Source organism: Schistocerca piceifrons, chromosome 3, assembly GCF_021461385.2.
Source record: "Schistocerca piceifrons isolate TAMUIC-IGC-003096 chromosome 3, iqSchPice1.1, whole genome shotgun sequence".
Taxonomy (NCBI): Eukaryota; Metazoa; Arthropoda; class Insecta; order Orthoptera; family Acrididae; genus Schistocerca; species Schistocerca piceifrons.
The window spans coordinates 457,704,359-457,725,665 of record NC_060140.1 but is presented as its reverse complement, the minus strand read 5'-3'; the positions used below and the strand labels follow the sequence as shown (position 1 = coordinate 457,725,665).

The following is a 21,307-nucleotide window of genomic DNA, read 5'->3' as shown; positions in this document are numbered from 1 at the left end:
TATGGGAAGAAATCTTGTACTCATAGGAGTCAGTGTTCCAAGTAGCTCTAGTCTGTGTTAAGGATATTACTGAAAGGAACAAAGTTAAGGTAAAGAAGGAGGTATTAGCGGTATTGTCCATTAAAATTTCAGTGTTTGGTGTTGCTAATGAGAGTGTTGTTGTGGTCTTCAGCCTGAAGATTGCTTTTACACACTTCCCTCCAAACTAAACCGGTGACCCAAAATCTGTCTTATCAACCGATCCCTTCTTAAGTAAAATTGTGCCACAAATTTATTTTCTCTCTAATTCTATTCATTACTTCTTTATTAGATAATCAGTCCACTCATCTGATCTTCCGTGTTCTTCTGTTGCACTAGATTTCAGAAGTATCTATTCTCTTCTTGTTCAAGGTGTTTATCGTCTTGTGTTTCACTTCCGTAAATGCCTACACTCCAGATAAATAGTATCATAAAAGACTTCCTAACTCTTAAATCTATATTCTATGTTAACAAATTTCTGTTCTGAAACGCTTTTCTTGCCATTGCCAGTCTACACTTTGTATCTTCTGTACTTTGGCCATCATCAGTTACTTTGCTGCCCAAATAACAAAAATCATCGCACCTACTTAACTTATTCCTCAGCATCACCTGATTTAATTTGACTACATTCCATTATTCTTGTTTGCTTTTGTTGATGTGCAACTTATATCCTCCTTTCAAGATACTGTCCATTCTATTAACCTTATCTTCCAAGCCCTCTGACAGAATTACAATATCACTGGCAAACTCAAGATTTTTATTTTTCTCCCTGATCTTTAATTCCTTCTCCAAATTTTTCTTTGGTTGGATGAAGCAAGTGCCATGTGTGTGTGAAGGAAAAAATAATGGCATAAGACATGTGCAACATCTGTGGGTGAGTGAAAAATTTAAAAATTAATCAGAGACAATTTTAAAACGTGGCATCTGTGTCATTAATAAAAAATATTTTTTAGTTTAGCTTTGTGACAATACGATTATTACTGAATTCCCAGGGTCTTTTAGTGAGACGAAGAGAGAGATATGTTAGGATATGAACATCAAATAAGATTTGTTTGGAGCTCCCAAATTAATAAAAAGTTTTGACATTGTACGAATAATATTTGTAATTTATTCTAGTTATGGGAAACACTTGTATTTTTCATAAGCTAGTTTGCCTTTTTAGAGAACTTATAATTAGTTACAGCTTTAAAGGAGAAAATAATTTCTTCTGTTTGTTATTGCTATAAGTAGTTAATTCTTTAAATGGACCACTACATTGGGCCAAATTACGAAATACTTTTCAGAGATGGATGTAAACTACACTCCTGGAAATGGAAAAAAGAACACATTGACACCGGTGTGTCAGACCCACCATACTTGCTCCGGACACTGCGAGAGGGCTGTACAAGCAATGATCACACGCACGGCACAGCGGACACACCAGGAACCGCGGTGTTGGTCGTCGAATGGCGCTAGCTGCGCAGCATTTGTGCACCGTCGCCGTCAGTGTCAGCCAGTTTGCCGTGGCATACGGAGCTCCATCGCAGTCTTTAACACTGGTAGCATGCCGCGACAGCGTGGACGTGAACCGTATGTGCAGTTGACGGACTTTGAGCGAGGGCGTATAGTGGGCATGCGGGAGGCCGGGTGGACGTACCGCCGAATTGCTCAACACGTGGGGCGTGAGGTCTCCACAGTATATCGATGTTGTCGCCAGTGGTCGGCGGAAGGTGCACGTGCCCGTCGACCTGGGACCAGACCGCACCGACGCACGGATGCACGCCAAGACCGTAGGATCCTACGCAGTGCCGTAGGGGACCGCACCGCCACTTCCCAGCAAATTAGGGACACTGTTGCTCCTGGGGTATCGGCGAGGACCATTCGCAACCGTCTCCATGAAGCTGGGCTACGGTCCCGCACACCGTTAGGCCGTCTTCCGCTCACGCCCCAACATCGTGCAGCCCGCCTCCAGTGGTGTCGCGACAGGCGTGAATGTAGGGACGAATGGAGACGTGTCGTCTTCAGCGATGAGAGTCTCTTCTGCCTTGGTGCCAATGATGGTCGTATGCGTGTTTGGCGCCGTGCAGGTGAGCGCCACAATCAGGACTGCATACGACCGAGGCACACAGGGCCAACACCCGGCATCATGGTGTGGGGAGCGATCTCCTACACTGGCCGTACACCACTGGTGATCGTCGAGGGGACACTGAATAGTGCACGGTACATCCAAACCGTCATCGAACCCATCGTTCTACCATTCCTAGACCGGCAAGGGAACTTGCTGTTCCAACAGGACAATGCACGTCCGCATGTATCCCGTGCCACCCAACGTGCTCTAGAAGGTGTAAGTCAACTACCCTGGCCAGCAAGATCTCCGGATCTGTCCCCCATTGAGCATGTTTGGGACTGGATGAAGCGTCGTCTCACGCGGTCTGCAAGTCCAGCACGAACGCTGGTCCAACTGAGGCGCCAGGTGGAAATGGCATGGCAAGCCGTTCCACAGGACTACATCCAGCATCTCTACGATCGTCTCCATGGGAGAATAGCAGCCTGCATTGCTGCGAAAGGTGGATATACACTGTACTAGTGCCGACATTGTGCATGCTCTGTTGCCTGTGTCTATGTGCCTGTGGTTCTGTCAGTGTGATCATGTGATGTATCTGACCCCAGGAATGTGTCAATAAAGTTTCCCCTTCCTGGGACAATGAATTCACGGTGTTCTTATTTCAATTTCCAGGAGTGTATTTTCAAGTAATTAAAAAATGTAAAAAATTACAGTTTATGAGATCTGACTGTATTGTGACTTTTATAGTGGCAGCGATGACATATACATGGTAATCATGTCCCCCCCACCCTCCCTATGCCCCCTCTCCCAGGGTCGTGGTAGATACAGTTACACGCTTTTAGAAAATTTAGATACATATCCAGAGTAGGCCAAAAGTCAATACCGATCACAGCTTAACTTAATAAAAAAATTTTAAAAAAACCTGGAATTCTGAAATAACATAACACTTCACTGAAGTTACAGGATGATACATAACATTATTTCTCGAACTGTTTCTCTTAATTCGTTTAACAATGTGTCACAAAATTGAAGCCTACGATCAGGATTGTCTTCCAGTAACCCTTGTATGAGACGAGTTATGTAATGTTTAAATTCTCTGAACAGAAGATCTAAAAACATCCTGTCTGCGAGACAGCCTGCGTGTAGATTTTTTTGGACTCTGGATAACTCTTTGTAAAACTTTAATCTTAGTTTTATCACTTATTCATAGTCCACCTGACCTATAGCAATTGAATGGTAGATCCACTTTTCTCAAAAAGTTTCCATAAATTGTAGATAGCTTTCGTTGTAGGTGGAACAGAGTTGAAATTATTATTCCACTCATTTATTATTAAATTACAACCATGTTTGTACCTCGTTTTTAAAAACATGTTCTTCTTCATAAAACATCTTCAGAACAGGTTAGAAACAACAATGAACAATGTCAGAGACCTTTGATTTAATAGAATACACCCTAGTGTATGTGTGAATAATTACTGATTGTAATTATAATCATCAGAAAAAATACAGTAGTGCATTCTGGTATTTGTATCTGTAATTCCACAAACAATCCAGATTACGTTAATGTTTTCCATGGATTATGGTGGGCAGTGATTTTTGCCCCACCCCATATTTTCTACAGTCTGTGGACTGCAGCTTGTTACACACTGCAGTCGCCACAACAGTAACAAAAGAAAAATGTGTCTCTTCTCGTGAAATACAAATAGTAACTTCACTCATCAGTTCATAACTAATAGCAAACTCGTCATTACTTTCTGATACAGGTTTTTGGCCTTCCAAATACTGCATACAGTAGTTCGTGTGCTTTGTGGACGAATTTCCATTTAACACTGTTGTACTCCTACCCTTGCTTCTGCTGGTACTACTACTTCTTATATAGCAATAGCTACTTTTACGATGACTACTGAGCATTGACAGATGTCCTTTATCACAGGTCAAAGCAAATTCCTGGAGCTAGTGCAAAACCAACTGAGTTCATGGCTACCAGTGGTCATCTCTACCCTCCATCTCAAGAGCAATTTTCATACTGTCGCCGGCCTTACTGTATCACTGTTAAGACTTGCACCCTCAAGTTCACTGCCAACTCATCTTCTGTTGCCGCAGGATGAAGGCAACCCTCCATGGCAGGTATGAACTCCAATATAGATAGAGCCACTGTGTACATTTTAGAACATGACAGCGCCACTGTAATCTTTGACCTTTTATGTAAATTGAAGGTGGAGAGGGAGAAAAGGAAAGGAGAGGAACTCGTGATAACGTCTGCATCGGGGCTTTATGCAAAGTCAGTGGCGCTGAGTGAAAATGTGGGCGTACCGGGCCTCTAACGCACCATCTTCTGCTTCCTAGGCAGTTGCATTAACCACTGCACCACCCAGACATAGTGTTCAGCGCAAGTGCGCAGATTATGTCTGTACATGTCCAGAAAAACAGACACAGCGCATTAATATAAATGAGTTGCCTCAATGGGCTATGAATCCACAACTTTCAATGCAAATTCGCAATCATGTCCGAAATCCTGCAGGGATTTCAAAGTAGCGAGCATGGAAGACATGAACGGTGACTGCAATAGATTGCGCCGGCCGCGGTGGTCTAGCGGTTCAGGCGCTCAGTCCGGAACCGCGGGACTGCTTCGGTCGCAGGTTCGAATCCTGCCTCGGGCATGGATATGTGTGATGTCCTTAGGTTAGTTAGGTTTAAGTAGTTCTAAGTTCTAGGGGACTGATGACCACAGATGTTAAGTACCATAGTGCTCAGAGCCATTTGAACCATTTTTTTGCAATAGGGAGAAGTGTGGGTCTGCCAAGGGGCCTACCAAGATAGTCTGCGTAGTTGCGTTCAACACTGAGTCTGGTCAGCCCACTGCTTGATGCATTCTTGGGCTTAGTGTTCAACCCGGGCTTGAAGCTTGGCCCAACACACATTTTTCAGTCGCCGCCACTGACTCCACATAAAACTGAAGTCATGAATTTTTTCCTTTCCATTCTCCCCCTCCACCTTCACTTTACATAATATTTTTCACAGTTGCGGGTTCTGTGTGCCGGCCGCTGTGGCCGAGCGGTTCTAGGCGCTTCAGTCCGGAACCGCGCTGCTGCTATGGTCGCAGGTTCGAATCCTGCCTCGGGCATGGATGTGTGTGATGTGCTTATGTTAGTTAGGTTTACGTAGTTCTAAGTCTAGGGGACTGATGACCCCAGATGGTAAGTCCCATAGTGCTTAGAGCCATTTGAACCATTTGGTTCTGTGTGGTCTTTGTTCTTTTGGACGTGTCCGAAAAAACAGACACGACGCATTCGTATACTTTGGCCTTTTGTTACAGTGGACCATCAGTGGCTAACAGCGCCTTGCACACAGGTGCTTCTCGTGAGGACATCAATAGGTCCCACTGCTCGTCGACAGTCTAGCTTTCATCCAGTCCATCTCCTCCCTGTGGGCTGACTGGGAGGCAGGGGGATTTGGTATCCCAGTCAGACAGCAACAGGAACTCGCAACCATTCAGATGCTGCACAGGTCGCTTCCAGAGCCACGCCAGATGCCACTGTAAACTCTAATTGCGTTGCATCTCCATTGTTTCTCCAAACTCACTCACTATTGAAGACAGTACTCATTATCTCAATTTTAAAATTTCCTAACGAACAAAAATCTCTTTCCAAGTTTTTCACTTAGTGGAAAAACTCGAATTTGTAATATCTCCCTCCTTTGAAAAATATTTAGCCATCTCTGATATCTTACCTGGTTGTAGGCCACGCATATTAGCTGCAAGAAGTTTCACTACTGGATCTGAAAATCTTCAACTGTCCCTTGCTTTTGTTACTGGAGATGCCCATCTGCTATTATTTTACTGTTGATATATTACACTGTGTTGCAACCATTTATTTATGTTCCATATTGGAAAAGTCAACTATTAGTTTCTCTCCATTCAGCTTATTCGTGCTATTTCGAGGCAATGAGTCACTTAACATAGAGATCAACATATTTAATAAAATGAAAGCGTTTTATTCTGGAATAGTTCAACTGAAATTATGTTTGTTATCCTTTGGACTGTAGAAAGAGTCGCTGGTGCTTTTTTGTTCATATACTCTCAGAAAATGTCGGCGTAAGGCTGCAGTGGCACGTTTTCGTTCCAGAAATCCATCCTCTCTGCGTCTTTGTTGCTGGCGAGAGAGAAAACGGACTGCATGAGCATGTAGCTGCGGGTCACGTTGTCATAGGGCTCCCAGATGACAGGATCCGCCTCCGGAGTTGGATTTCTGTGCAAAAATGTGTACAATTAGCAAATAGTGTTCATATACCGACACCGAATATTTTTACTTGTCTATAGTATATATTTTGCTTGTTCGCTGTCAGATGTTCTGAGTTATTGGATGAAAATTATGTATGTGTACCCTTCGAGAACATATAGGGCTACACTAATGACCCAAAACATTATGCTCACTACACACTGAGAGATAAAATGCCGCCTGGCGGGGTTGCAGGCTTGCGAGCACGTGGTGCGGTACTGTATATAAGAATATAAGTGGAACAGAGACGAATGGGGAATCATTCTAGGGACGATTTCGGATGAAAACTCGGAAGTCCATTGACATAAGTCACTTTGACAAACGGCAGATTCTTATGGTACGACGCCTGGGGACGAACATCTCGGAAACGGTGCAGCTGGTCGGGGGCGTCTACGGAGAGTGGCTGAAGGTAGGTGAAACCAGAAGTAGGAATCAAGTTATGTGGACTCCACGTATCATCAGAGAACATGGAAGTCGGAGGCTTTCCCGCCCTGTGAAGCAGAATAAGCGATAATCGGCAGGTCTGTCAACAGATTACAATGCTGCAGCAGGCAAAAGTATTTTGGAGTACACCGTTGAGGGCACGTTATTGAGTATCGGGTTCCGCAGTAGACGACCCCTACGTGTTCCCATGTTGCCCCAATCATTTCGTCAATTACGACTGCAGCAGAAACAGGATAATGGAGAGTGTACCGTGAATCAATTGTCGCCTGATCGGGTGAATCAGGTTTCATGTTACACCAGGTCGACGTCAGTGTCCGTATACACTGGCTCAAAATGGTCCAAATGGCTCTAAGCACTATGGGACTTAACATCTGAGATCATCAGTCCCTAGACTTAGAACTAATTAAACCTAACTAACCTAAAGACATCAGATACATCCAAGCCCGAGGCATGATTCGAACCTGCAATCGTAACAGCAGCGCGGTTCCGGAATGAAGCGCCTAGAACTGGTCGGCCACAGCGGCCTGATATACACTGCCATCCAGGCGAAAAACTGCACGAAACGTGCACAGTGCCACGGATTCTGGCCGGTGGGAGTAGTCTTACACAGGGTGTCCAAATTATTCAGACTATGTAGAAGAGAACCACTGCTCAGAATGACGTCAAATTTGAAAGGCATATTGTTGACGCAAGGGGAAAATTCATGGAGCAAAAAAATTAAACAAAATTTTACCAAAAATGGCGTTGTAAGGGTCTTGGCGCAAATGAGGTTTTCAGTGTGCCTGACTGGACAAGATCAGCAGTCAACATTTGTGGTAGTTTTAGTTAGGTAAACCCATTCACCACCTCAACGAAGTACCACCTCGGATGAAAAAATCCGTTTTTAACTGTCCTGAGGCCAAACACCCCTAAAAATCAAAATGACATCGGTGTCTAGTTGTCGTGTGATAGGCGCAAGACATCTTCAGTATGCTGTCCACCGTTTTTTATCCCAAGTTAAAGTCGAGAAACAGCATGTTCCACAACAAATCGGAATGTCTCAGGGAACATGTTCAGAATGCAATGCGCAATGTGTGTCTTCATTTCAGCTACGTTCGTAATTGGAGCACTGAACACAACATCTTTCAAATGAAGCCACAGCAAGAAGTCACACGGATTAAGATCAGGCTATCTGGACGACCAGGCTGTAGGGAAATGACATTCTTGAAATGCGTTTGAAGCAACCTCTTCACTGGCTGTGCAATGTGCGGAGAGGAGCCATCTTGTATAAGGATGATCCTACCCACTCTTGAAGTGTTTGGAATGACGTTGGTGCACAAAAGACTCTCATTGCGTATACCAGTGACGGTACAGGTAACAGCACCTGCACGGCTTATCTCCTGGAAAAAATACAGCCCTACGATAAACGATGCTGTCAACCCGCACCAGACAATCACCTTTGCGGAATGAAGTGGTACCGATTGATATACGTGCGGATTTTCCATTGCTCATATTCTGCAGTTCTACGGATCGACATGTCCGTGGAGATGAAAATAGACTTAGTCTGTCCACAGAACATTCCATAGACATTCATTGTCTAGTTCCTTGCGAGCATGAAATCCTAGAGTCAACGTTTGTCTTGCCAGCGGGTCAGCAGTAAGCAACTCCCGAACATAGGTGACTTTTTTATGGATATCGATGCAGGATGTTTCGTAGATTTTATGCGCCGTGCTCGCTGATATGTCCAACGTTCCGGAAATTCCCCACGCACTGCATGTCACCACACTACCACTTGAACCCGTTCTGTAATGCTGTGACCACATCTTCGACAGACGTCGGATCAACTTGTTTTCTCCCTCTGCTACACTGCACTTCGAAATAACCTGTACTTTAGGATTTTGTAATCATTTCCACCAGACCCTTAGCAGACATAGGACCAATGGCTTTCTTATAGCTTGAGCGTCCGGAACTTCTGCAGGGTTACTGGCGCACTGTCATCACCGTTCTTGTAAAAGAGCCTTACCAGAAGCGCACAATCCTTCTTGGAGACACTCACGTTGGGCTTCTCTGACGCAAACTGAGGAACAGCAGTGTGCTGCGCGTCTGATGGTGTGCATATTCTGACGCTTACAGCACCATCCATTGGTCAAATTTTCCTTAAATTTTTCCCCTGCGTCAATAACAGTATGCTGTTCAAATAGACAGTATAATAATATGCTCTTCAAACTGACGACACTCTGAACTGGGGTTCTCTTTCTACAGCAGTTTGAAACTGGAACTTTAATTATGGAAACCCTGTACTACGTGTGACATTATTCTGGGCTTCCATGGATCCTGCACTAATCGAATACACCGAATATGTGAACACCAGGTGCATCACTTCAAGCATGCTTGATGTCCTTCCTGACTACTATAACACCTCCCAGCAAGATATGTGTCCGTGTCACGATTACGGAAACATGCTTCATTGGTTTGACGAGCATGATAGGAAACTCACGTTGACGTCTTGGCCATCAGTTCGCCCAGTCTGAAGTCGATGGGACACACATCCATTCCACCAAGAAAGTGCGTTACCTGTGGATGACAACTGGTGCCATATACCTCCGGAAATCGACCAAGGCCTTGTCGGACCTATGCCACAAAGGTATTATATACCAAACGTGAAACGCTATTAATCAGGCGGTCGTAATGTTTCGGCTAATGCGTGTATTTATTTACCACAAACAGATGTGTTCCGTATTGAATGATAGGGTTCTGAGCATAAGATACACTAGTCGTATTTGAAATGAGCCAGTTTCATATCACGGATTAGGCTTCACATTCAGGAGAATAGGAGTTCAAAGTGCAGTGCCACCATCCAGTAGCAGATTTTGTGAGACTTAAATCGTTAAAGGCAATGCCAGGAGGTTCCTTTGTGACAGAAACTGTCCTTTTCTTCCCCAGTCCTAGTTTCTATCCTTATATAATGATGTCGTCACCGTAATAATCCTCCGTTTCTCCTGAACCAGCCATCCTAGGTCAGACAGTTCGTGGTATTTTATGCTATTACGTTAATTGTTTTTCTAACAAGCGATAGCTGTTCTTGTCTGTAACCCTTTCTAAAATGAGTTGGACACTGTCTTCACGACTTTCTCGTTCGCGTTAGAGCAAGAGATTACTCGAGGGTATTTCCAGAATAAATTTCCTCGAAACAGCTTTTCCAGGTTGAGTAGGATATCTGTAAGACAGCATTTATAAAACGTCGTTGTATTCCGCCAAAAACTGCTGTTTTGTCCACTTTATTTGCCGAAACTGGTTTCAGTCACATGATCATAATCAAACGACGAAGCTTTACTGTAGCAGAGAAGCCTACAAGTTGATATCCTTGGAATAAAAGAAGTATAAAATTTAACTTTAGTATTGCTTTTAGAGTTCCGTAACTCAGCCGGAACTCTTATAGGTTCACTTTGTTGTCTGTCTGACCTCCTGTTAGAACCTTTTTTTCTCAGGAAGGATCGATGTATCAAGTTGAACTTTATGTCATATACTAAGATTTGCTAACCCTTTGCGGTGTAAAACATTTAAGCTTCTAAGTCAATGCAACCAAAAGGTACGGGAATTTATCGCACATATTTTGATACTTGCAAATTCTGTCATCAAAACTTATAAGGTACTCCCCATTCACCTAGAATTGTGAAATCTGGAAGAAGCGAGGTTTAACAGCAAGGGAAAACATCTGAAAATTGTTACTTTGCAATTATATCACACGAAAAAAGTTTTTTGTCATTTTTATTTCTCTGTCTGTCGTCTGTCTGTCCGTCTGTTTAAGACCTCTTTTTCTCAGGAACGGGTAGAAGTATGAAGTTGAAATTTATGTTAAATACTGAGGTCTACGGTCCCTTTGTGGTGTAAAACATTTAATTTTTTTAAGTCAATGCAATCAAAAGAAAATACGGGCATTTATGTCACATATTTGATATCTTACCAGTAGCCGGCCGGTGTGGCCGAGCGGTTCTAGGCGCTTCAGTCTGGAACTGCGCGACCGCTACGGTCGCAGGTTGGAATCCTGCCTCGGGCATGGGTGTGGGTGGTGTCCTTAGGTTAGTTAGAACGTTCATATCCACGGGACATGTACATTAGTATATTCTGCAGAGATGATTACCATTTCAGTCACCTCGATTCAGCATGTGTCCTGTTGCCAAGTAGGAACAGGGGCCGACATGGACCCTGATAACTTGTTCCAAGCCTGATGGTATCGATGAGTAAAAGGAGCGAATGGCGTCCTGTGGTATAGACATCCATGCTGCAGTCACTGGTTCCCAAGTTCACCTTTGGTGGTTGGCGTTGGGCCACACCACTGCGCTCGTCGTTTCACCATATCCCACACATTTTCGATTCGTGACAAGTCTGGCGATCTGGCGGGCCAGGGCAAAAGGCTGACATCCTGTGACACCAAGAAGATGGGTGTTCGTGCAGCAACATGTGGTCGTGCATTGGCTCGCTGAAAAATGGCGTCTGGGGTGTTGCGCAGAGATGCTATAGCTATGAGTCACAGGATGTCATTCATGTAGATCACGTTGGTCATAGTGCCCTGGTCACGCACCAACTGTGATTTGTGGTTGTACCCAATAGTATCCCACACCATAAGACCTTGAGCGGGCGCTGTACATCGTGTGCGGATGCAGCCCCTGTGATGCCATTCACCCTGTCTGTGGCGAACCAAAATGTGGTCATTATTTTCAGACAAACAGCACCTGGAAACTATATGATGTAATTCCTGTCCACGGTGACGCCATTCAATACGCCATTGCCGTCTCTAATGTTTCTGCACATTCGTCAAAGGCAGGCAGAGAAGTGGACGCCGTGCGCATAGCCCAAGCCGTAATAAACGGCGACGGACTGTCACCCCTGATGGTGTACGATGTGTTACGTTATTTCACTGTCGCACCAGAGTCGAGGACGACGCAATGAAATACGGATGAGACGTCTGTTTTCTCGGTCGATTGTCTGGGTAGTGCGAGTTGACCCATCACGTCCTGTTCTACGGTCTTCCATGAACCATTCTGTACACACGCGTTGCACTGCCGAAACACTTCGTCACACACGAGTAGCAGTTTCCCGGGTGGATGCATCACATTCTCTCATTCCAATAATGTGCCCCCTTTCAAACTCACTGTTTTCACGGTACGGTTCGTGCAAACGTCTGCGAGGCATCCTGCATGTCTGCTCAAGTCACACTGATCAATTACCTTCGGCTTATAGTGACAACGAAAGGCGTATTTTAAGGTAGGTGGTGTTGCTTCGCGATATCGATTTTCTCCTTGAACCCGACGGCCGATATGTTTCAAAAGCTAATTATTTCTGCAGAACATACTAATGTACATGTCCCGTGAATGTGAACGTCATATATCTAGTCGTTCACGGTGTTCTGTTTTTTTCTGAACATGAGTGTACAAGATGACATAAGACCAAATTTTTAGATGAAGAGCAACTTGTTCTAAACGTAGAAAAACGCAAGTTAATGCAGATGAGTAGGAAAAACAACCCCGCAATGTTAGAATTCAGCATTAAGGGCGTGCCGCTTGATACAGTGACGTCGATTAATTATCCAACCGTAACGTCGCGAAGCCATGCAAAATAACTGAGCACGAAAGAAAGGTAGTAGACAAGGCGAATGGAGGACTTCGGCTTCTAGGTAGAATTCTAGGGAAGTGTGGTTCATCTGTAAAAGAGATCACACACAGAACTCTCGTTAGGATGGGTGATAGAACACTAGTGCGACCCATTCTTGAGTACTGCTCGAGTGTTTGGGATTCCCACTAGATCGGAATAAAGGAAGATATCGAAGGAATTCAGAGGCGGGCTGGTAGATTTGTTACAGATAGCTTCGACCAAGACGTATCACAGAGATGCTTTGTGAACTCAAATGGAAATCCCCAGGGAAGACGACATTCTTTTCGCGAAACTCTATTGAGAAAATTTGGAAATCCAGCATCTGAAGCTGACTGCTGAATGATTCTGCTGCCGCCAACATACATTCTACCTAAGGACCATGAAAATAAGATAAATTAGGGCTCACATGGTGGACATACAGACAGTCGTTTTGCAAGTGGAACAGGAAAGGAAATGACTAACAGTGGTACACGATCTGAACAGATTATGGCAGGAGGTTCTTGGGTGTACTCTGCACGTTATTCGGACCAACTTTTTCGGCTACAAGAAGATTTTCTTTGATGAAGGTGAATTGTCCAAGAAGTTAATTCTACAGCATATGACAGAGTGCAAGTACCAAAAAAAGTAGATTTTGTGTCACTGATGTCTACAACTTGTGAGGTTGTCCCAATGGCAAAAGTAGCCAACGACAAACGTTTTGTGGTTTAGAGGATACGATGTCCCCTGCTAATCCTATTGTCTATGAGGAGACTTAAGAATCTGGTGCAATGTTCTTTTTGTGTTTGCTGACTGTCATAAAAAATAAGAATCTCTTGTGGGACTTGTAAGCTCGGGATACTTACTGCTTGTCGGACGCGGTGACCGAGCGATTCTAAGCGCTTCAGTCCGGAACCGCGCGACTGCTACGGTCGCAGGGTCGAATCCTGCCCCGCCATTGATGTGTGTGATCTCCTTCGGTTAGTTAGATTTATGTAGTTCTAAGTTCTAGGGGACTGATGACCTCCGACGTTAAGTCCCATAGTGCTCAGAGCCATTTGAACCATTTTGAACTTACTGCTTCGTCCCAATATATGTACCCGTCATGGTTGACAATCTTGCCCACTACGAAACCAACGAAATGTTCCATGACCACAACACAATAAGGAAGGCTGACCTCCATTGCGAAATAAGAAATCTAGCTCGGGTGCAGAAGCTGGCTGGTGTGGCCGAGAGGTTCAAGGCGCTTCAGTCTGGAACCGCGCGACCGCAACGGTCGCAAGCTCGAATCCTGCCTCGGGCATGGATGTGTGTGTTGTCCTTAGGTTAGTTAGGTTTAAGTAGTTCTAAGTTCCAGGGGACTGATGACCTCAGATGTTAAGTCCCATAGTGCTCAGAGCCATTTCATTTCGGGCGCAGAAAGGTGTACAGAACTCCAGTGTTAAAATGTTTAATTCACTGTCGAACTCCATCAAACTCCCACGTAGTAACAAAGCAGTATTTAAAAATAAATGAACGATACATTTACTTGAAAAAGCCTTTTATTCATTAGATGAATTTTTTGACATAGACGCATAAAATGCGGATACACAAGGTCTGTTCAAAAAATTCCGGAACATTCGTAATTTCGCGTCAGTGGTGTGTTGGAACTAAATGCGGTTGGCATCACTACACATGCCTGTGTTTAATGTGTAACTGCCGGAAATATCAGTCTTGCATGTGTGCTGGTTATTGGTCAGTGTTATATTGAGTATAGTGTTGTAGCGCACAGTTCGTGAATTTCGAGAGGGTAGAGTTAGAGGAGCAACGCATCTGCCTTAATTTCTCATCATGAAACTGAAGACAGCCTTTACAGAGACACACAAAATGATGCAGGAGACTTACAGTAATGAATGCTTAAGCCGTACTCGGTGTTACGAATCGTTCACATCGTTTAAAAATGGCCGGATGGAAGTAAAGATAACACTCGTTGAGACCGCCCTCCGACGTCTATAACTCGCGCATGATACGATGGTCGATGCGCAGTGGCCAGTTTTCGTATAAAGCACTGGGCGAGTTCATTTGTTTATTCAGAAGGGAAGGCCGATAAGTGTTTTTCACCTTACGGCAGGTCAGCGACGACAGAATCGAGGCGCACATGCTGCGGTCGTTCTCAAACGATTTAACAGAAACTATTCGACGAAAAAATTTGATCTTTGCTTTACTTAAAGCATTGTATGCCACGTTCATGATGATCTGCCCAACATTTCGTTAATGGTCATAGTTATTGTGCTATTTACGTGAAACTAAGACACTGCGACAAAATTCGGAAAAGTGCGCAATGAAATATTGAGTCGCTGTGGTTCAAAACTGGCTCTGAGCACTATGGGACTTAACATCTGAGGTCATCAGTCCCCTATAACTTAGAACTACTTAAACCTAACTAACCTAAGGACATCACACACATCCATACCCGAGGCAGGATTCGAACCTGCGACCGTAGCGGTCGCGCAGACTGAAGCACCTAGAACCACTCGGCCACAGCGGCCGGCAGAGGTTGCTATGATTTTGCGTTTGGTGCATATTACATAATATTTTGTTGCGTATGAAATTTAGCTAACATATTGTACTTTTTCCGCGCGGGTTTAGCCGAGCGATCTAAGGCGCTGCAGTCATGGACTGTGCGGCTGGTCCCGGCGGAGATTCGAGTCCTCCGTCGGGCATGGGAGTGTGTGTTTTTCCTTAAGATAATTTAGGTTAAGTAGTGTGTAATCTTAGGCACTGATGACCTTAGCAGTTAAGTCCCATAAGATTTCACACACATTTGTATACTGAACTTTTCTTTAGACTTGGGAAGAACTATCTATCAGTCACCAATCTCGAGAAAATTGATCTGATGTAGCACACTCATTTGCGATAGCGCCGCGCCACCGATAAAGTCAGACTGTAATGTCTACAACATTCCTCATATTTCATAAACGGTTTCAGATGTCGAAATGAGATTTTGGCAAATGATAGCACATAAAGAGGACAGTATTTTACCATATCGTTACTACGTAAAACTTCATTATCTACTGTGTTAGTCCAATAACTACAGATTTTTTGTGGAAGAATGTAATTTTTAAGGGCCATCGATAGCTGGTGAAGCGAGAAATGTTATGGGTTTTGGAACATATGTGAAGACATTACACTTTTTCTGTACTGAGGATGTGCTTTTTCTTCAGTTCTTCACTAAATTAACTCAATAAACCACTGTTTCAGAATTCTTTCGCAATCTTGTCCACAGAAGTTAGTGAGATGAGACTATGTTAACTCCGCTGTGTTTTGGCAAAAGAAGCAAATTTTGACATGGCAACCAGATAAATGTGTAGATTTCACTCATAATTCGCCACTCGTGAAGCTTCTCTGAAAGTTCACAAACCAGGCGAAAATAAATTGCTGCGTTTTCGGCGTAATTCTTTTTAGGTACTAACGAAGGCAGAGGTGACAGTAGATCTTTCTGAATGCTCACCATGCAAGCGTGGGTATGGAGAGGCCCCATTTAATATTTACAAAAAAATGTAAGCGTAGGCTTCAGTTTAGAATGGCACTTTCCCCTCCAGCACTCAGTATTCCCCCTACAGCGCTCTGAGCGACCCCCTATCACAGGTGCTCTTCCCACACTTCCCCAGCAGACTGCACTTCTGGCGGCCACGGCATTTTGCGGGCACTATACCGTCGATGCTCACATCAGGAATGTCAATGGAATTGTGCGTCCCAATCGAAGACTGACTGTCCGAGAGACTGCAGAAGAATGTGACATTTCAGTTGGATCATGTCATGAAATCCTGACACGGTATCTTGGAATGCATCATGTTGACGCCAAATTCGTCCTACGGCTAATGAGGCAAGACGAGAAAGACCTATGGTCTCTTGCATGGGCTCCTCTTTCGCTAGTTCTCTTACTGTCTCATCCCTGCAAAATTGATTTGATATTGTTTCTCTATGAGGTCGTCCAAGGGAAAGGTAGGTCCTCTGAGGATCTATTTGAGATCGGCCCACAAGATAATTGGCCACAGAGAGCAACAGATAAAACAGTGTCCACCCGAGCTCTTTAGAAGTTTGCTGTCCTGTCAGCCTAACCACGATACAGATGACAAAAAGCTGTAATTTTGTGTGCAGTTACCTTCTGGTTTCACCACTATTTAAGAAGAATCCTCGCAATGCGTGACAGAAAACCCCTAATAATGTAATTCGGACGGAAGAAACCTCGATTTTGTAGTTGTTTTCCACGTTACAAAATGACGTGGCCAGAAATCGAAAAGGATTTATTAAAATTGACCTTGACCGTAGCCACCAGTTAAATGACTGACTACCAAAAGATGGACAGATACAATACGTACCCATAATTGGCGAAGTTAGTCCAGTATCGAAGCATATTCCTTCGTACTTTATCCTCGTCTGATTCTGGATCTAGGTTGTACTCAGTGTCGGATCTCACAAAAAGTATCGTCAGGTCTGCAGCGTGATTTACACCTGAAAGAGAGTTAAGGGCTTTTAAGAATCTAGCGTGGATAAAACTTGGAATAACTACAGAGTATATTTGAATCAAAATAATGTTGCCGAGTATTTATGGCTTCACCATTGTACTTAGCTTACTGTTATAATACTTTTTGTGCACAGTGAAAACTAAAATACAATCACACAAACATTAATTGGCCTTGTGAGAAAAAAGAGACCTACAAGCAAAGAACGCTGAGAGCTTTGCTGTGGAACTGTAATTTTATATTCATTGACCAAGTTATGGAATAGTCTTAAGTAAAGTAAAGTCGTATTTTATGACGGCTTTGAGACTTCGGAGGACAGGTTCAGACGCCTGAATAGGAAAGGTGTTTCCTATCCTTCGCAGCCATAGGTATCTTTACTTCGTGAAGTGTGACTGGGGGATGATGATGTTTGGTTTGTGGGGCGCTCAACTGCGCGGTTATCAGCGCCCGTACAAGTTCCCAAACTTTGCTCAGTCGAAACATGCCACTTTCATGAATGATGATGAAATGATGAGGACAACACAAACACCCAGTCTTCTCGAGGCGGGTGAAAATCCCTGACCCCGCCGGGAATCGAACCCGGGACCCCGTGCTCGGGAAGATGAAGTGTGAGTGTTGTGTATCGTTTAAGTGCAGCTGTTAAGTGTAGATGACTTTACTAATGGGTGTGTATATAGTATGGTGTTATGTAGAGGTTGGTTGATGATGAGAGAAGGGAGAGGGTGAAAACCGTTGCCAGCATGGAGTCCACTCCTCTCGAGTAGCAACAAGGGGACCGCCAGCCCTAACTTCCCCATCCAATAGGCGGGTCACCATCAACAGTATCGCATGTCCTCACTTCACAACACTCTGTAGAGACATTTGGAATTTAATCCAGGACATTGGTTTGAAAACTGGTGATCAGAGACTTTATGCCACCTGTCCCTTCTGCTGTAAAAGCAAAGGGCAAATTATCGACAGCACCCAGACTACCTAGCCGGTCACCAATCCAACATCTGGCCAAGCCCTACGGCGCTTAACTTCGGGAATATGGTAGGAACCGGTGGATCCACCGCCACACTGCCGTTGAATAGCCCTAAATAATGGACAGTTATCATCGTTTTTGAAAAGTCTGCTTTCATAACAGGTCGCTGGAAAGATGAAATTGAAAAAGGTCATTTACGTCCTCCATTTAATTACCAGTGAATTTTCATCTCATTCTGAATTTCATATAAGAGTGTCTGTAAAACTAAATTACGATGGTCATAAACGTTGATACTCGATCTCATTATCAGTTTATTAGAAGATTTCACCTTTCATTGCTAACAATTTCTTCACTAACCTTATTATACCAGTGTTTAGAGACAGAAATTATACGACATGTTTATTTTAAAACAGTTGACTGCTCTAGTTCTCCAGTTTCAAAAAGCTTTGTATCTGAGTGTTGTTTCACAACAAGTGAAGTATGTATAAGCATAAAGCGAGATTATAATGCATTTAAAGGAATTGGAAAGACGATTTGTCAGATAAGTTCAAGAGCGACAGTCTCGGGTTGTCCGTTGATCATGCTGCTGTCTACAGAACAGTATTTTTGCAGAGAGATGGGAAGGATGCGCAGAACATTTTAGCCAGTTTTTTCCACTTGGTGAACTAAGCAGCAGTTCTCTTTCACTAATGATAAATACAAATTAATTATTTATTTCACCTGGCCAGATTATGGCCCTCATGATCTATCCTACATCTAAACCAGGTACTCTTGGAGTTCTGTTTACAGTAAACATTATAATGTGCTTACAACCCGAGTTACATATAATGGCAATAATAATAATAATAATAATACACTCACCGACTATTCCATTGTTTCATGACAGGACATTTTATTCATTATGAACGAAAAACACAAGACACTTATGTAATAGTCTGCAATATTCATTATTTAAATACTAAATATTGTCACTATAGTCGACATAATCGTCTTGAGAGAGTTCAGCCACTGTGTACGAGTACATATTTAAGATAATTCTCATTTCTTGTCCCATCTTAGATGCACACTTTTTTTAATTCGATTACATGATTCGATCGCTCAGGATCATCTTCAGATCTAAAATAAAGTGAAACTTAGTATCACATAATATTTAAAGATACTACATGCAATTCTAGGACCTTCATATAAACACACTTTTGTAATTTTTACTATTTTTATGTCTTTCACTATTTATACATCCATCGTTCTAGCATTATACTTTCATTATTTTAAAGAAAATACAATTTTATTTTTGTACTTTCAGAGTAAAAACTTATGACTCTGTACATCCAAAGTTTCACAATTTAATATCTTCAGAAGCTTATACAGGTTTCGCTACTTTATTTCCAGTTTTAAAATGTACTACTTTATGATTCTTTTACGCATCCATTCTGATATCTTAACAGAAGGTTTTTTGCATTATTGACTTTTTGGAACTTCAATGTAAGACCCTATCTTATTGACGTCATAGCATCTCTGCCCACTATCCAGCCCTCCACCCCTCCTCCCATTGCCTTCTTTGCCCGTTCTCAATCCCAGCTCGGTTCATTTATAATTTCACTATTTTAGACCGCTTACATTTTACATTCGTATCGTTCTACACTATCAGAGTTTCAAGTAGAATTGTTACATAATTTTACGTTCTATAATAGTAACATAACCTTGTTAAACTCATGACATTCCCACCACTTCCTCAGTGCTTTCTTTCCCCTTCTCCAATCAACCTCACTCTATTTTCACTCCCCTCCTCCCCCCCCCCCCGCCTCCTACCCTCTACCTACAATATCTACCTATTTACAACATTGATCACAGATGCAAAATATAGTATTCTGATACGTTGTTCTTGGTAGGCAAGACGGGTTGCTGATATGTCGTTCTGAGTAGACAAGGTGGGTTGCTTTTGCAATTGCTTAGGTAAATTCTACGTTTATGTACAATTCCTTTCTTTTCTTTTCTGCTATTCTAAAATATTAACGGTACATTTTTAGTTTTTCTTTGTTTTAGATCTGAAGATGATCCAGAATCAAATTTAAAAAGTGTGCAACTGAGACAGAACAATAAATGAGAATTACCTTAAGTATCTAACAAATATTGCAGAATATTATATAAGTATCGTTTCTTTTTCATTAATAATCATAATTATTGTTATTATTAATCTAATAGTAATACAAATAGTTGTTACAGCAATGTCGATCCTAGCATCAATGTGCAAAGTACATTATGTTCTGTCGAACAGTGATAATGACATACGTTGAGAAGAACAGCAGCTGTAACGAAAGATTCAAGATGGAAAAGTTATCTGATCCTCAGAAGAGTGACAAATATAAAAGGTAAGTTTAGAAGAGACGAAAAAAGGAAAGAAATAAAAGAGAGACACAAGGACGAGCAATGCCTTGTGAGTGTTGGCATGGTGGTTTGGTATTGGACAGGAGGAACACAGTTGGGAAATTGTGAAAGGGAGCCTATGCAGATAGCAGGAAAAGGTTGGTGTTCTCTCAAAATCATCCTAGTTTTGGATAACATGCAGGTTACTAGGCAGTTAATTATACAGAGGTATGACATACATATAAGACTATGGTAAAGAATTTGAGACAGACATGTGTATAACCAAGATTATGTGTAGTCTGATGAATGACCCAAAGGCTCCGAAGTGCATCGTGTACTTAATAAAACATGACTAAAGCTGTCATTATTCAAAGTTCAATTTGTCTCAGGTTACCCTTCTTCAGTTCACTGCCGTTGTCGCTGATAGTGCAAAAGCAGCTGGTGGCCTTACTGTGAATTGTTTCTACATTTATGTACAGTCGTGCTCAAAAGTATCCGAACGACCTGAATTGCATTTCGCCTGATTCGCATACAACCCTCATAACGCAGCTGTCTAGCAGGTCCTCTAAGCGCTCCTTCGTACAGTAGTTTGACTATTGAAAATGGTACCAACAAATCACCACTAGAAAACACTGCTCTATATCGCAATAACTCAAGATGTAAAGTAATACCACTATACTACAAATATCAGGGAACACCTCATCGCAGAAAAGGCTGTCCTTAAGGCATGTAATCTCACATTTATTACAATAAATGACATACCTGAAATGTTACCACTCTCTTTATTACGTCAGATACGTAATGCACGTAGGAAGTTCGTCGTATTCTGGATTTCCTCTTCAAAGTAAGATACCATACTTACTTTTTAACACAACATGGCATTCAAAATTTAAGTTGTTCACGAGCTGCTAGTTGAGAATATGTATGAACTTCAAATGACACGACGAACCGTCTCGTTCTGCATATGATTCAAACCCAGGTTTGCAGACTAAACAAAGATTTCGTGACTGACGGAAGCTACCAGTCATTCCTGACTAGGCGTACAGAGAGTGGTATGCCTCGATTTTAGACAGTATCAGTTAGG

The 21,307-nt window shown here is 42.8% G+C and overlaps 1 protein-coding gene across 1 annotated transcript in view; it reads right to left on the bottom strand.

Annotated features, from left to right (window-relative positions):
- Positions 1-6,020: 6,020 nt before the first annotated feature.
- Positions 6,021-21,307, bottom strand: part of LOC124789738 (juvenile hormone esterase-like) — a 127,358-nt gene continuing 112,071 nt past the window's right edge. Inside the window, exons 9-10 of the mRNA XM_047257190.1 lie at positions 16,752-16,884; positions 6,021-6,309 (exon numbers count right to left, since the gene is read on the bottom strand). Of these exons, the coding sequence (XP_047113146.1) occupies positions 6,141-6,309; positions 16,752-16,884 (302 nt within the window). The 3' untranslated portion in view covers positions 6,021-6,140. The remainder of the gene's footprint in view (positions 6,310-16,751; positions 16,885-21,307) is intronic.